Source organism: Leopardus geoffroyi, chromosome E1 (assembly GCF_018350155.1).
Source record: "Leopardus geoffroyi isolate Oge1 chromosome E1, O.geoffroyi_Oge1_pat1.0, whole genome shotgun sequence".
Classification (NCBI taxonomy): Eukaryota; Metazoa; Chordata; class Mammalia; order Carnivora; family Felidae; genus Leopardus; species Leopardus geoffroyi.
Genome location: NC_059330.1, coordinates 707091 through 720349, shown reverse-complemented (window position 1 = coordinate 720349; position 13259 = coordinate 707091). Strand labels below are relative to the sequence as shown.

The window sequence follows — 13259 nt, the reverse complement described above, 5'->3', positions numbered from 1 at the left end:
CGCCCTCCGCCCGCCAAGTCCCCTTCCCCGAACGCACCCCTTTCCTGCACAGGTGAGGCCGTGCCTGGAGCCCCACCCGCCCTCCCACCACGCCTCGGTCACATCCGCCGAGTCCTCTGAGAACCGCCCCGGCCGCATCCGTGAAGGCCTCCCATTCCCACCCGAAGCCTCCGTTCTCGGACCCCTGCCCTCCGGGGTCAGCTCTGGGCCCCAAGGGGCAGTGTCGGCAGAGGCCAGCACCCCCTTCCTCGAGCCCATTCCCCAACCACGGAGGCTCAGAAAGGAAACTAAGCCCGAAGCCCCAGGAACCGGAAGGTCCCCTGAAGAACCGCCCCCCCCCCCCCCAGCCATCACCCCCCAGCCTCCGGGGCGTCGCCTGTCAGAGCTCTACACTCGCATTTCCACCCGCATGCTGAACGGCCCTCCTTCCAGAGTGTCTGCCTTCCCTGCTTCTGGGGCCAGGGAAGGGCACAGACGTGGCCACACCAGGGTCTGGGGAGACAGAGGACGCGCCCAGCCTGAGAACCGAGGTTTCTCCCGAACGTGACCCTGCCCGCACATTACAGCTTCCCCAGCAGGCCTGAGTTCCCTGAACAAAAGGTGTCTGCAGCGTCCCCAAGGACCCCCGCTCTCCAAGGTGCCAAATCACTGGCGCTTCCTGGGGCCCAGACGCCCGCCCCGCGGGGCTGCCTCCACGTCCGCCTCCCTCTCCGTCACCTCCCTCTCTGGGCAGGTGGTCCCCAGGTGCGTGAGGTCCCCGTGTGCAGTGGCGCCTTGGGCAGCACAGCACTGAAGCGCACCTGCGCTCGGATCCCGGTCTCTCGCCCACGGTCTGTGCACCTCAGTCTCCTGACCTGCAGACTGGGGAGAGCGGTACCCAGCGCAGGGCCATGGTGAGCACCGGACGCTCACAGGTGTGAAACCCTCAGCACACGGCCAGGCGCACGGCAAGCACTCAGCAGGCGAGGACGAGCCAAGGTCACTGCTGCCCTGGCTCCTGGTGCCCCCAGCCTGCGTCCCGGCTCCCGGTGCCCCCAGCCTGGGTTGTCCCGGCTCCCGGTACCCCCAGCCTGGGTCCTCACGGCTCTCGGTGCCCCCAGCCCGGGTCGTCCCAGAGCCTGGGTGCAAGAGGGGGCAGACGGACAGCAGAGGCCCAGCCCTCACGGGGCACCCTGGTAGTGTGGGGAGGCGGCCAGGACCGCTTCCCAGCAGAGCGCTCAGACCCAGTGCCACAGGAGAAAACTGAGGCCTGGAGAGGCGGGGGGGCTGGCCCCTGGGACCCGGCTGCAGCTGTATGACTGGGGCCCCAGCACAATGAAAACTCCGGGGTCCTCGTCCAAAAAGCAAGAGAAAGTGTCGTTAGCGGTCCTAAAATAAAAAGGTTCTTCCTTTTCCCTGTGCGCTCTCTACCTGTCCTGGTGGTCTGTACGGAGGGGGTCTCCCCGACCCGGCACACCCGACCCACACCGGCCGCCCACCGCCCACCGGACCCACACACCCGACCACAGTGAGAGCAGGAACGGTGGGACATACACCTGCCCTCCACAGGCCTGCCACCCCAGCCCGGGCAGACAGGTGGCCTCTGGGCACGCTGCAACCTTCCCGTCAAAATGCACCAGGTCCCCGCATGGGGTGGGTGACGGGCTGGCTGTCCTATAGGACAGCGTCCTGTCCGTGCTCAGGGCAGGGATGGCCGCTCGGCCCTGAGACACAGGCATACAGCCCCAACCCCTGCCCCACCCTGTGGCCGGGCCCCTACCGGCCGGAAAAGGAGGCAGGGCTGGGAGCCAGAGGGCAGGAGACATCCTGGGAGGCAGGGAGGGGGCCCGAGGCAGCGCCCGCCAGCCAAGCGCAAGCCAAGCCGGGACCCCATCCCATCTGGCCACACTTACAAACACAGACCCGAGGGTAAATTATTCAGAACTCACAAGTTAACCCCTAACCCAGGCCCTGCCCACAGCATAACGCCCCTGGGCGTTTCTTGGGCACCTACTGCGTGCCAGACCCCGGGGGCGGGGAGGCATCTAGTTGGGGGAGCGGCCAGGTCGGATTCATCGCCGTCCTGTCCTTGCGCCAAGGCCTGCGAGTGAGTTAACCTAGACGGTATAGGAGACGCTGATTTCGTTACCAGGAAGGAGGCATGACTGCTTCCGGGCAGGATTTCAGGGGCAGGAATGCCCGGGGTGGGGGGGTGGGGGGGCAGGGCCACTGAGGCTGGGGCCCGGAAGCAGGGGTGCAGAGCTGGAGAAGCCAGGAGGGAGGGTCACTGCAAGGGCAGTGTGCAGGAGACACGGGTCACCTGGGAGGAGGAGGGATGCCGGGCAAGAGGCAGGGCCAGCCCCAGGGGCGGGGGGGCGCTCAGCTGGGCCAACTCAAAGCAGCAGCTTTACAGCTTCCCCACCCCCCACCCCGCTAGATCATCGAGATTCCACACCTTCGGGAGGAAGGAAACCAAGACCCAGAAGAATAAAGTCGTTACCTCATCCTTAAGGTTTCGATCTGGTCCCTTGTGACGCCCCAGTCTGCTGAGGGCTCTGGCCGCGACCTCTGCCCCACGGGATGGCTCCGGCCGGGGTCAGGCAAGCAGGGCAGGGCAGGGCAGGGCTGGGGTCAAGGCAGTGGCAAAGGGCCCGTCCGCCAGGGAGGCTGGGCCGCCCCACGTCTCCGCACACCGGGGGCTTCTGCCGTGAAGCCTCAGCCAGGCGCCTGGTGGGCTGGCTCAGCTCCCCCTTCCCTCGGAGCCACCACGAGGGTCAGCCGTGAGCCGGGCTTCCTGACGAGCAGGCTCCCCAGACGACAGCCACCAGGCAGATGTGCCCCAGTTCCGGGCTGCCTAACGGCACCCCACTTGGCCCCACGGCCGCACCTCAGCGGAAGCTGCCAGAAACTCCTGCAGACAGGACAGGCTGTGCAGGGGGCTGGGACGGAGGCTCGCACATCTGGGCCACATCTTCCGCGTGGGAACGCGTCCAACGCCTGCCAGTGGTTCCCCCGTGATTTCCTACTTCCTGTCCCAACCCCCGTCCAACAAACCGTGAGACCCCCCCCCCATCCTCCCCAGAGTAAGAGCAGCTCTCCCACCAAACACCTGAAAGGGGAAGGCTGGGGGTGGGGGGGAGCATTCTGGATGGTGGGGGCCTCGGGGAGGCTGGGGGGGAGCATCTGGGACAGCGGGGGCCTCGGGGAGGCTGGCGGGGGGAGCATTCTGGATGGCGGGGGCCTCGGGGAGGCGGGGGGGGGGAGCATCGGGACAGCGGGGGCCTCGGGGAGGCTGGGTGGGAGCATTCTGGATGGCAGGGGCCTCGGGGAGGCTGGGGGGGGGGCATCTGGGACAGCGGGGGCCTCGGGGAGGCTGAGGGGGGGCATCGGGACAGCGGGGGCCTCAGGGAGGCTGAGGGGGAGCATCTGGGACAGCGGGGGCCTCAGGGAGGCTGAGGGGGGGCATCGGGACAGCGGGGGCCTTGGGGAGGCTGGGGGGGAGCATTCTGGATGGCGGGGGCCTCGGGGAGGTTGGGGGGGGCATCCGGGATAGCGGGGGCCTCGGGGAGGCTGGGGGGGGGATCATTCAGGATGGCAGAGGCTCTGGGAAGAGGAAGATGTTAGGAAATCCCCTCCCAAAGAGCCAGAGGGGGCCTGGCAGACCCCACAGTGGGGGGACGGGGGGCGGCAGCTGGGGTGCGGGGCTTGCCTGGTAACGGGGCTCTGAAGCCGACAGCCCTCCTGCCCATCTCTTGTTCTGGTGCTCCCCCCAAGCTGCAGGCTCAAGGTGCCCTCTCACCCAGCCCGCTGCACCCCTGCACACATTCCCAGGCCCTCCTATCATCTTCTCGCTGACTTCCAGAATAATTTTTCTAGAAGGTGGCTCTGGATTAAATAACTCCATGGATCCCCAGCCGCCACCCCCAACACCGGTTAGCTTGCCATTCCAAGCCTTCGGCACCAGGGTCCCCTCCGGCCTCTTTCAGACCTCCCCACCCCCTCTCCCCACCCCCTCTGCAGCCCCCAGCCCAGCATCTCGTAGCCTGACTTCAGGCAACAAGAACCCACGTGCTTCTCCAGACTTCCTTGCTTCTCACACGCCCTCTGCATCTTTGCACATGCTGATCCCGCCCACGGCGCCCTAACGGGTCTGTCCAGAGCCCAGCAAGGCCTCCTGGGCCTGCGTTTCCCTGCTCACGCTCCGTGTCCCTCCGACCCCAACGTCCTGTGCTCCCCCTCTTGTAGGCTGTCACCTCACTGGACTGTGCCTGCCCCGCCCCAGCCTGGAGCCGTTTCTGAGCCATCGGTGTGTCCCCAGAGCTGACCAGCAGAATTCCTGAGCCCGGTGCACAGTGGGGGTGGGGGGGGGCACGAATGTGGGGAGCCCCTCGTCGCTGCACGTGCAGACAGGTGGTTAAAGCACGCACCCTCGAAGGCAGGGCTGCAGGCGGCCGGCAGGCCGGCACCACCAGCGACGGCCCAGCCCCACGGTGCGGCCAGTTAGAGCCACACTAGGGCAAGGAGGTGGCCTGGGGGAGGCTGGGCTTCCGGAAGGCCTGCTGAGAAAGTGCTGGGCGGTCAGCCTGCAGCCCCCCCGAGGCTCCGTCTAGAGCACAGGCGAGCAGGAGAGGCGGGAGTGCGGCCTGGACGTGAGACATGCCAGAGTGGAAATCAGCCGTGGGACGGATCTGACAGTCCCTCGTGGAAGCCGGCCCGGGGCTGCTTGACCCCTACGGCGATGGTGAACTTACTATCCCCAGACAATGACAGCTGCCGGAGGGAGGATGACAGCCACACCGATGGGCCTTCATGCCAGGCGGGGGCCCGCCCTTCATTCCGCAGACGAGGGAAACCTGCTGCCAACCTCACTGCAGGGCCACGTTACCGGGTCCACATCTCAGAAGCATCAGGGTCCAGCTGAGTACAGTGAGCTCACTGCATGATCCGGGCCCTTCCTCCCACCCCAAATCCCTAGAAAACGGCGCCAAATATTTCTCTGCCAGTTGGTCTTTAGCAGTATCGTAAGGTAAGAAGGGGCGTCCTTCGCAGACCTGAAACCATCAGGCATCTGCGAAAGGCGGCCGCAGAGAGAACCCACGGAGGGGGGCAGGGCTGGCTACCAAGCGCAAGGCCCTCCTAGGGAGGTCTGTGTGACTGCGAAGGTCTAACCAACGTCCGTAACGCTGTCCGAGCAGAGAGGGGGCCACAACCTCAATCTTGCAAAGGAACGTCTGTGGCCAGAGGACAGGCCAGTGCGGGGGTGGAGAGCGGGCTCCTGGATGGAAAACAGGGGAGCAAAGGAAGCGGTGTCACGGCCTGGGCGTGCGTGGGCCCCCCCCCCTCCAAACACCCGCTGTGCCAAGCAGAGGCATCTGCCCCGGGTGTGGGAAGGGCTGAATGTTGGAGGCACAGGACAGCCCAGGAAGCTGAAAACACCAAGAAGAATAAGCCAGAAGCTCTGTCACCCTCCCCAATAATTAGACGGCAGCCGTGTGCGAAAACTAGACGCATCACATCACCCAGAGACAGGCTAAGGGGGAAGGGCAGATACAAAGCGGGGTTCACGGTCAACTTCACTCACTATTAGAGGAAAACGAAGTGTGGAAAAAAGAGGCCAAACTCAGCGACTGAGGGAGGGGAAATCCAGGAAAATGGATCTGTGGGCCTCTCGCCAGTTACTGGCCTAATAGCCAATGGCTGTCAGATGTCAGCAAGCACCCAAAGGATCTAAAAGGGTAGTTAAATCACGGATTCACCGAGTCTGGGCCGGGCTCCAAAATTCACACTTCTGACCACTTTCCGAGCGGTCCAGGGACCACTCTTTGAGAACCACATCATCTAGACACAGGCATCAGCTGGAGTCCAGGAGGAACTATGGGAAAACAGCCCTCTGCAAAGTTGAAGCAGGAGAAGCTGGTCGGGACACCTGTGCAGAGACCGCTTCCCTCCTGTCAGTAAGAATGTGGCCTTGGTGACACTCCCTTTGTTTCTAAAACAAGTTTGTCCCTTAAGCGACAGCTCATAGCCTGTTAGCATAAATTATTCCGAAAGACATGTGTAAACCCCGAGCATAGAAGATTAACAACTGTGGCAAGGACTGAGTGGAATCTCTCCAAGGAGCGCCAAGTTGTTCAACAAACGGAAACCCACCGCAGTAACAGAAAAAGGACAAAACCCACACAATCATCTCAACAGATGCGGAAAAGGCATTTGGCAAAATCCGACACCTTTTCCTGATAAAAGCATTGATCAAACCCAGAATAGGAGGGAACTTCCCTGACCAGATAAATGACAACTCCAAAAAAAACCCCAAAGACAAAAACAAAACAAAACACAACCAGCTAACGTCATATTTAATGGCGAAAGATTGAAAACTCCCCTGAAGATCGGGAACAAAATGTCAGCTCTCAGCATTTCTGTTCAGTATTATACTAGAGATTCTAGCCAGGGATGCCAGGCAAGAAAAGGAAATAAAAAGGCATCCAGGTTGGAAAGGAAGAAGGAAAACTACCTGTTGGGAGTTGATGTGATCTTGTACGTAGAAAATCCTAATGGGGCACCTGGGGGGCTCAGTCAGTTGAGCGTCCGACTTTAGCTCAGGTCATGATCTCACAATGTGAGTTCGAGCCCCGCGTCGGGCTCTGTGCTGATGGCTCGGAGCCTGGAGCCTGCTTTAGATTGTGGGTCTCCCTCTCTCTCTGCCCCTCCCCTGCTCACACTCTGTCTCCCTCTCTCTCTCCCTCTCTCTCTCAAAAATAAATAAGACATTAAAATTTTTTTTCAAATAGATAAAATAAAAATGAATTCAAAGTGGATCAAAGACCTAAATGTCGAGCTAAAATTATAAAACTCTTCAAGGAAAACTAAGGCTAAACCTTCATGACTTCACATTAACAGGTGGTTTCTTAGATATGGCCTCAAATGCAGAAACAATAAAAGCAAAAATAGACCAATTGGGCTTCATCAGAATTTCAGAACTTGGCACTCCAAAGGGTATTATCAAAAAAAGTGAAAAGACGCCCCAAAGAATGGGAGAAAGTAATGGAAAATCATGTAACTGACAAGAGCCTAGCATCCACAATATGTAAAGAACACTCACAGCTCAACAAGAGACAAACAACCTGATTTTAAAATGGGCAAAGTATCTGAATAGACATTTCTCCGAATGATGATGAACAATGACCACCAAGCACACGAACACATGCTCACCATCATCAGTCATTAGGGAAATGCAAACCCAAACCATAGTCATACACCCGCTCGCAAGGCTCTTCTCAAACAACAGACAGCAACAAATGCTGGCAAGAGCGTGGGGAAGTCTGAACTCTGGGAAGGTGATGTGGTGAGTCCCCAGCAATCCCACTCCTGGGCTGTGCCCAAGAGAACAGGAAGTATGTCCTCAAAACCCTGTACATGCTGACAGAATGGGAAAGATATTTGCAAATGACACATAGGTTAAGGGTTAGCATCCAAAACCTATATGGAACTTCTCAAACTCAACACCCCAAAAACATACTTCTTCGGGTGAAGAATGGGCAGAAGACATGAATAGACACTTCTCCAAAGAAGACATCCAGATGGCCAACAGGCACATGAAAGGATGCTCAATGTCGCTCCTCATCGGGGAAAGACAAATCAAAACCACACTCAGATATCACCTCACGCCAGTCAGAGTGGCCAAAATGAACAAATCAGGAGACTCTAGATGCTGGAGAGGATGTGGAGACACGGGAACCCTCTTGCACTGTTGGTGGGAATGCAAACTGGTGCAGCCGCTCTGGAAAACAGTGTGGAGGTTCCTCAACAAATTAAAAATAGATCTACCCTATGACCCAGCAATAGCACTGCTAGGAATTTACCCAAGGGATACAGGAGTGCTGATGCATAGGGGTACTTGTACCCCAATGTTTACAGCAGCACTTTCAACAATAGCCAAATTATGGAAAGAGCCTAAATGTCCATCAACTGACGAATGGATAAAGAAGATGTGGTTTATATACACAATGGAATACTACTTGGCAAGAAGAAAGAAGGAAATCATGCCATTTGCAGCAACGTGGATGGAACTGGAGGGCATTATGCTAAGTGAAATAAGTCAGGCAGAGAAAGATACTGAATGTTTTCACTCATATGTGGAACTTGAGAAACTTAACAGAAGACCATGGGGGAAGGGAAGGGGGAAAAATAGTTTCAGACAGACAGGGAGGGAGGCAAACCCTAAGAGACTCTTAAATACAGAGAACAAACTGAGGGTTGATGGGGGCAGGGGAAGTGGGGGATGGGCACCGAGGAGGGCACTTGTTGGGACGAGCGCTGGGTGTTGTACGTAAGCGATGAATCACAGGAATCTGCTCCTGAAGCCAAGACTACCCTGTACACACTGTATGTTAGCTCATTTGACAATCAATTACATTAAAAAAAACCAAACCTGTACATAAACACTTAGAGCACCATAACTCATGACAGCAAGAAAGTGGAAACAGCCCAAAGGTCCAGCTGACGGATAGATGGACAGTACGTGCAACAGCCATACGGGGGCGTATTATTCAAGCGTGGAATGCAATGAAATTCTGGTTCATGCCACGGCACGTCTGAGCCTCAAAAACGTGATGCCAAGGCAGACCTCAATACCAACGGCCACAGACTGTCGGGTTCCATTTCTACACAATTCCGTATTTGAGGAGAGGAAAATGGTGGGTGACTACTGACAGGTTAGGAGGTGTCTTTCCGGGGAGAAGAAAATGTTCTGGAACCAGGTAGCTGCTCAACTTTGTGCATCTACAAGATATACAGAGACTGCTGAAGTATACACTTGAAGAGGGTGGATTGTCTGGTATGTGAATTATGTCCCGATTAAAAAAACAAAACAAAACAAAACTTGGCAAGACCCGCTTTACTTGGACAACGTCCACGGCAGCTCTGTGCTTCCTGAGATCACTGGAAACACACCAGTTCCTGTTCTGTGCCATAACCCCACTTAGGGATCTTTGGCTAATTAGCCCAAACTCAAGTGTGTGGGGGCCGTTTGCATCTACTTCTAACCCACCAGGAGACTCCGAACTTAAAAAGCACAGGGAGGAGGCAGGCTGTGAAAAGCACAGAATGAGTCCACGGCACCCATGGACAGTACAGGTTGTATCAGTATCTGGAAAACAACCAAACAAACAAACAAAAAAAAAAACCAACAGAGCGCGTGAAAACGAAGACAGGATTGCTTTAACAAAAAAAAACCAAACTCCACAGAAGAGCTGACCAGAGGGATGGCAACAGCAGAAGAGAAACTGGTCTGGCGAGCTACTGATCGTGTTAGAGCCAAGGGAAGTTTCCACAGCCCAGCAGGGACCAAGAAATAAGAACGGGGCCAGACAAGGTGAGACACGGGTCCAGCATCCGTCTAACGCAAGCTTTCGAAGGGGAATCAGAGAGAGAGAGAAACACTTGAGGGGCACCTGGGTGGCTCAGTCGGTTGAGCATCTGACTCTTGATTCCGGCTCCGGTCATGATCTCAAGGTTCGTGGGACCGAGCCCCACGCTGGGCTCTGCGCTGACAACACAGGGCCTGCTTGGGATTCTCATTCTCTCTCTCTCTCTCTCTGCCCCTTCCCTGTTCATGCTCTGTCTCTCTCAAAATAAACAAACACTGAAAAAAAAAAAGAAATATTTGAAAAAATAAGATGTGTGTATATGTGTATATATACACATAAATATGTATACGTTTGAATATGTTTACGTGAACATTTTATGTATCATATACAGACAGTGATACATCATATCATGTATCACACGTACACACACTAAACGTTTTACATTACATGCACACGCATGCACATACACCGTATATTCACACACATGTACAACAGGTACTTACATAATTACACAAAACGTAAATCTATACACGTGTATATGCTGGGCCAAATTCACCAACAAAATGCAAACCTGTAACCGAGCTCAAGGTGAAGAAGGGTTAATACACGAGTACCAGAACCAACAAGGGGAATACAACCCAGGGGAGAAAGCAGAGGGGCCCACGGAACGTGGAAGATTCCGTGGCGGATGGAGGCTGCAGGACCAGTGGCTGGAAGCCACACCGTCACCCCGACAGCGTGGCCCCAGCCCGTGGAAGGCGAGGCGCTAAAGTGAAGTCCCCGTAGGGCAGGGGTCCCTGAGGTCTGCTCCGTCCACGATGGGACTTCAAAGCAAACCCGCTCCTTCGGAGGAACAACAAAGGCACCGCCCCCGGACGGTGGGAGGCAGCCTTCTCCTGAAGTGCCCCCGGAGCCTCCCTCCTGAGGCCCTGAGCTCAGCCTCCTCCTGCACGGTCACAGTCACGGAGGCCGGGACCCCGCTCTTCCTTGGCCGTCAGCCCCTCCAAGCACTGTGCCCACACCCCGCCCCGGGGAAGCCCCTGTCGTGGCTGATAACGGTCGGGGAGTGGAAGGATTCCTCTGTCCCGCGGAGGAATCACACCATGAATCCCCAGGGGACGGGGACATGGCTGGTTTCCTCTTCCTCGCCTGCCCTGCCCCCTCCTGCTCGCCCCGGGGGGTGGGGGGTGCGGGCACTGCCTTAGTGCACCTGTCCCCGGTGAGCAGGTGAGCGCCTACGGCTGTTTGCCAGAATGGGACCTGTCCCTGCACCACAACCACCTGTCGATGAGAGCGCTTAGCCAACCACCGGCTCACTCGGTCCTCCCGACTTGTGTAGAAGCCTCGCTCTGCCCACCGTGAACCTGCCCAGCCGTGAAGCCACGTTCAAGCCCAGACCGCGCAGAGTGTAGCTTTGGCCCCTGTGTCCCTCTCTCTCCGCTTGCCTCCCTGTGCCTGCCCCTCTCCCTGCCTTTCCTCACCCCTCCCCGGCTCACACTGGGCTGAGTCACGCTCTCTGACTGCCAGCGGGCCGGCCTGGGAGAGGATGGCCAGATGGGTCATGACTAAGATCTGGGTTTGTCTTCACGGCTACAGAGAACCCGTGACCCCTTCTGGGCCCCTCCAGGGCTTGGGGCGAAGGAAAGAGCAGAGAAATGTGCGGCTGTGTCAATGGGGAAGTTGTTTCTGAACTGGCCCGGGGGACCAGACTCGAGCAGTGGCCTGAGGGCCTTTCCTTGAAGCCTTTGGGTTTCCTGAACCTGACCACCTTGCAGAGGCCCCGGACACCGCCCAGCTGGGAACCAGGACACGAGGGATGTGAGCGCGATGCTGTCACCAACTTGGAGGACCCTGGGCAAGACACCGCTTCCCCAGGCCTTGGGTTCTGCATCTGTGAAATGAACAGCCACCCCTGGCGTGTCCAGCACTGTGGCACGGGGACAGCACCGAGCCAAGGGGGCGGGGAAGGGGCTCAAGGAAAGCGGCTACAGACAAAGCACCAGCACCAACACGGCCGCTGGAGCAGCACACGTCCGGAGAGGGCGGCCTGGCCCAGACCATGACTGAGGAATGATGGGGCCAGGCCACCAGGAGGAGGGGAGGTGGGTGGAGGGCTGTGTGGGACAAGGGACAGAAAACTGCAGCCCCAGAATAACAGGTGCAGACGTGAGCACCGTGGACCCCGGTGGGTTCTCGATCTGTCTCGTTCCTGAGTGACCTCAATCAAATGCAGCCCCTCTATCGTTTTGACCTTCAGCTAAGCTGCGTCCTCCACTTGTGTCTCCTAGCTTGGCCCCGTGGCTTCACTGCCAGGAGCCCTTCCCTGCTCCCCTCTCCCACCTCCCTCCCACCCCAGGCCCAGCAACCCTCAGCCCAAACCTCACCCCCTTACGTCCTGATTGTACCCTGTCACCATGTCAAGGTCGGAGATCTCAGCCACGTCACCTTCACTTCTCCTACCAAACACGCATACACAGTAGGTGCTCAACAAAAAATCTGTTAGTGATGCAAAATGGCCAAATGGGCGGGATGCCTGAAGGGCCAGGCCTGCTCTGCCTGTTGGTTAAGCTCCTGGTCAAGCCCCCCTCCACAAAAAGTCTCCTGGATGAATCCCCTTCCCCAGTCACTCAGCCCAAGGAAGTTACGATCCCCACGACCGCCCTGCCCGGTGCCTTCTCAAAGGCTCCCAGACTAACCAGCGGACCCCCAGCCCACTCCAAGGAGCCTGGCCCCCGCCACCTGCCCCTCATAACCCATGCCCCCCGTGGTCATCCTAGGGACACAGGAAGTTCTGCCCGAGCATCTTGGAGCTGCTCTGCACAGACAGCCATGTGCAAGCACCCACGAGGGTCCCTGCAGGTCACAGAGCTCAGGGGGCACAGGTAGGGGGAGGGGAGGCGTCTGGAGAGACAGAAGACTTTTTTCAGAAGACCCGACTTCTGGCCCCGAGCCGTCCGCACCAGCACTCCCGCAGCACACGTGTGCACACACCCCGGGGCCTCACCCTGGGGCCCCTCCGGTCTCCCCAAGGACCCCATCCGCTCACACACACCCCGGGGGCTCACCCTGGTGCCCCTCCAGTCTCCCCAAGGTCCCCATCTGCTCCGCCAGGTCGTTAGAACTCCACTGGCTCATCCCGATGAGAATGGAATTCTTCCCTTCGGCCATGTCCTCTGTGGGGGAAGCAGAGATGGGCGTGAGCGGACAGGCTGTGTTCAGGTGACCCTAGCCGTTGACGCAGACCTCGACTGCTGGACGTGTCTGTCCTCTGGACAGTACAACACATTCAGGAAGCTTCCGCTGCAAGCAGGCATCGCTGCTGTGCCCCACGGGGCCCCCAGCTGCGGCTGAAGAAAGTAACCAGGGGACAGTCCTGGGAAAGGGTGCAAACCCACACAAGTTTCTGTTCCTGCCAACAAGGGTGGTGTTTCCTGAAAAGAAGGAAAAGAAAAACCTTGCCACTTGCCAGGAGTTTTTCTTTGGGTAAGTGACTTGACTTCTCTGAGCCTCAGTTTTCCCATCAGAAAAACGGAACTGGCAAGGTCCACCTCGAAGAGCTGCCATGAGAATTAAGTGAGCTAAGGGGGATAAAGGTCTCGGAGCACACGAGGTGCCCGCAGATAAAGACATTATGGTTACTCCTCTGCATGAGAAAGGGTTGCCACAGGTATCTGGGGTTTGAATGGGGCAGAAGCAGGTCTGCAGTAACCGGGTGCGGAATTCTGGCTCCAAACAAGCCTTGAGCTGTACAGAACCACTGACTCTCATCTCAACCTTATGAACCTAATGATACCCCCATCCTCCTCACGCCCCCCCCCAACCCTGTCTCTATCCGTGCCCTTACCCAACCTGAGCTCAGCGATTACTCTGAAGAAGTCAGTGGGGCCATATTCCCCAACCACACCGAACACAAGC

General features: G+C 57.8%; 1 protein-coding gene across 4 annotated transcripts in view; it reads right to left on the bottom strand.

The window, feature by feature from the left end:
• The window catches only part of PITPNM3 (PITPNM family member 3), a 74677-nt gene that overhangs the window by 36136 nt on the left and 25282 nt on the right, over positions 1 to 13259 (bottom strand). For 3 of the 4 annotated variants that reach the window (XM_045487297.1, XM_045487294.1, XM_045487296.1), the window contains exon 3: positions 12410 to 12517. The exons of the other annotated variant lie outside the window; for it this stretch is intronic. In XM_045487297.1, coding sequence (XP_045343253.1) covers positions 12410 to 12517 — 108 coding nt within the window. The remainder of the gene's footprint in view (positions 1 to 12409; positions 12518 to 13259) is intronic. 4 annotated transcript variants of the gene reach the window in all.